The 3,517-nt window shown below is 46.9% G+C and overlaps 1 protein-coding gene across 1 annotated transcript; it reads left to right on the forward strand.

Annotated features, from left to right (window-relative positions):
- Positions 1-265: 265 nt before the first annotated feature.
- On the forward strand, positions 266-2,648 carry LOC125518188 (chaperone protein ClpB1-like). Its single transcript, XM_087533435.1, has 6 exons — positions 266-1,073; positions 1,195-1,313; positions 1,430-1,770; positions 1,847-2,117; positions 2,197-2,394; positions 2,481-2,648. Exons 1-6 carry the CDS (start codon positions 266-268, stop codon positions 2,646-2,648), a joined length of 1,905 nt encoding a protein of 634 aa, XP_087389561.1.
- Positions 2,649-3,517: the final 869 nt, after the last annotated feature.

Raw genomic sequence — 3,517 nt, forward strand, 5'->3', positions numbered from 1 at the left:
TGTTTAAAAAAGACGGAAATGTAATTCTAGTTCAATTAGTTTCCCGGCCTTGTAATTGTTCTATACCGAGTCGGATCGACAATCTATGGTTTACCCGCGTATAAATACGTGATCGACCGCGGCACATCGATCGACCAGCAGTACAGGTAGACTAATTTGTTGTGCGGCAGTGTTCAAAAAAAAAAGATTGTTGTGCGGCAAGTCCAATATCGAATCGGATCGGGCCGATTTTTGGTCGCCTTCTTCTTCAGTTGGGTCAGAAAATATGTCGTCCTGGTCTTGCCCCGAAGGCTTGTTGTTCGTCGCGGCATCTGCCGTTGCTAGTGTTGCTGTCACCTGGGCAACGTGGGCCTTGCTCGAGGACCACCACGATAGGCTCGCCTACAACGAGCTCCTCGGCATCAAGCCCTTGGACGCCACCGGCAGCCTCAGGACCTTGGACGCCGCCGCGGCTGATCCCGTCATCGGCCGTGATGACGAGATCGACCGCGTGGTCTGCATCCTCTGCCGGCACACCAAGAACTGCGCCGCGCTCGTCGGCCCCGCGGGGGTCGGCAAGACGGCCATCGTCGAGGGCCTCGCACAGCGCATCGCTGCCGGGAATGTCCCCGAAACGCTCGTCGGCGCGCGCATCGTGGAGGTTGACATGGGGTCCATGATGGCCGGGACGCACTGGCGCGGCATGTTTGAGCAGCGCATCAAGGACGTCATCAAGAAGGCAGAGGAGGCGGAAGGCAAGGTCATCTTGTTCATCGACGAGATGCACATGGTCGTTGGCGCCGGCGGCGACAAAGGAGGCCCCATAGATGCCGCCAACATCCTCAAGCCGGCGTTGGCCCGCGGCCGCATCCGTTGCGTGGGCGCCACCACCTCCGAAGAGTATCAAAAGTACATCCAGAAGGATGCAGCGCTTGAGCGTCGGTTCCAGAAGGTTGTCGTCGAGGAGCCGAGTGTGCATGCGACCATTGCCATCCTGCAGGGGCTGAAGCACAGGTACCAAGAGCACCATGGCATAAAAATCCAGGACGATGCTCTTGTAGCCGCTGCACATCTCGCTGCCCGCTACATTACAGGTACATATACATACGTCAAGTATTCAGTTTACTCTTATAGTATCCATCACTTAATTATGGAAACTATACGATTGTTTATTTATGTTGAAGATAATTAATTGATGTATTTGATCATTGCCAGGCCGCAAATTCCCTGATAAAGCAATTGACCTTATGGATGAGGCATGCGCCACAACAAAGATGCACGCGGACAAACAAACGACCGCGGAAATTGTTGTTAGCCCTGGACATGTAGCACGGGTAAGTCCCAAATAAACATATATATGAATACTTAATTTGCATATGTTTTACTTTTTACGAAGATTCACGTATGTTAATAATGTGATGTGTTTGTTACATCAAAATTTTATTCGAAGGTTGTGAGCCGATGGACTAAAATTCCTCTCGCTACACTTGACCAAGAGGAGAAGGAGAAGTTGATCCATCTAGCGAAAAAATTGCATGAGCGTGTTGTTGGCCAAGATGAAGCTGTTAATTTGGTTGCGCAAGCAGTCCTACGTTCTAGGGTTGGCTTTGGTCAATCCGAACAACCGATAAGTGCATTCCTCTTTTTAGGCTCGCTTGGCATCGGAAAGACAGAACTTGCTAAAGCCCTTGCTGAGAAGATATTTGACAGCGAGAAAGCATTGATTCGCTTTGATATGTCGGAATATGCTCAGAGTGGATCTGTGACACGTCTCATCGGAGGATCTCGAAGGTTTGATTCTTAGACTTTTTGCACACTTCTTGTTTCTCGGCACTCATATCTCACAAATTTAGTTGATTTTCTATAGCTACGAAGAAGATGGACAACTCACCGAGAAAGTCAAGCGGTGCCCATATAGTGTTATCCTTTTCGACCAAGTGGACAAAGCAAATGATTCAGTACTCAAGGTTTTTCTTCAACTCCTTGACGATGGTATGTTGACCGATGGCAAAGGGCAGGTCGTAGATTTCAAGAACACAATCATCATTATGACATCAAATCTAGGAGCAGAGCACCTAACATCGAGAATGGCTGAGAAAAATACAATCAAAGCTGAAAGAGATCTTCTCATGAAACAGGTTCGTGAATCCCAACTATGTATTGTAACGTCCTCGGTGGGCAAGCCAATGATCGTCTTACAAATGACTGTTCATGCAGGTTAAGAAGCGCTTCAAGCCTGAACTTATCAATAGACTAAGTCAGGTTGTGATATTTGAGCCACTTTCGCATGGTGACTTGAGGGAGATTGTGAAAATCCAGATGAAGAATGTTGCTGCAACGGCAGCTAACAAGGGTGTCTCTGTACTTGCAACTGATGCAGCCCTAGATGTCATTTGGTCAGAATCACATGACCCGGTGAGTATATAATATATAGCTTAGTTTTCATAACCATCACAGGATGAAGATCCATTGTCCAGTTTTTAACGCTTCGTCGATCGTAGGTGGATGGCGCAAGGCCCATAAGAAGGTGGGTGCAGAATCACGTGACCACGATTCTCTCAGACATGCTGGTCGATGGAGAAGCCTTTGCAGGCTCGACAATCTCCATCGATGCTGCGGACGATAAGAGGGTTCTAACGTTCCAAGTGATGAAGAAGCAAGATGACTAGGCAGATCAATGAGATGATTTTAGCCGTTGTAACTCCCATGATAGATAAAGAAAATGTATCCTAAAACATAATGCATAGGCATGTAATGTACACAGAAGTGATCAGGTGAACATATTGTATTGTAGTAAATAAAGGGTTAATGAATGTAATGACAAGTGCGTATGGGTGTTTGTTGTTTCTTTGTTTGACTGTTTTTTCTTCTTTAACTTTCAATCGGTAAACAAGTTACTATTTCGCTTCCAAAAAAATATGGGTTTTTCCGGAATTGTCAGCAGAGGGCACACCGGCTGGAGCACTCCAACTATAATAAAACTAGTAACACAAGGAAAGTTTCAGTTTCAATATTATTAAGATGTAAAGTTATTACAAATTAGAATCCAGACGCACAACTTTGGCACACTAAATTCATTTCAGCAAAATGGTGACTCGTTGAGCACAAACCATGGTACTCAGGTAAGATCAGCGGACCGGGAACAAACATAAATAGTGATTCCTTTTCTTCAACCCCTTGTCCTCGCCGTGGAAGTTACCTATAGAACTGGCACTACTCGGCAATGAGAACATCGACCTGCGGGATCCAAGAGGACCCCTCGTCTTCCCTTCCCATCGGTGGTGACTCTTAACTTACGGTCTAGTTTCAGTGGGGAAGTGACATTAGTGGTGTATCATTACCACCGAAATCACTAGTTAAGGGGTATTCTTTACGGGGTAGCTCGATCTCCAGTGGCTCCACGTTCAACACATGGCGGAAATAGAAGGATGGCGAGGAGCCGAGGACCAAGAAACCGACCAATCCAAAAATCTCGGATCAGCAGGAAGGAAACTAGAGGCTGGCGGTGCATGGACATATACACATACGCTACACGGTC

This window comes from Triticum urartu, chromosome 7A (assembly GCF_056163025.1).
Source record: "Triticum urartu cultivar PI428250 chromosome 7A, HENAU_Tu73, whole genome shotgun sequence".
In the NCBI taxonomy this organism is placed as follows: Eukaryota; Viridiplantae; Streptophyta; class Magnoliopsida; order Poales; family Poaceae; genus Triticum; species Triticum urartu.

What these genes read in the sequence shown, in the direction of transcription:
- LOC125518188 (XM_087533435.1), top strand. Translation starts at nt 266, where the DNA reads ATGTCGTCCTGGTCTTGCCCCGAAGGCTTGTTGTTCGTCGCGGCATCT. An exon ending in GCCCTGGACATGTAGCACGG is followed by an intron (nt 1,314 to 1,429) that starts GTAAGTCCCAAA and finishes TTTTATTCGAAG; the next exon opens with GTTGTGAGCCGATGGACTAA. An exon ending in GGTCAGAATCACATGACCCG is followed by an intron (nt 2,395 to 2,480) that starts GTGAGTATATAA and finishes CGTCGATCGTAG; the next exon opens with GTGGATGGCGCAAGGCCCAT.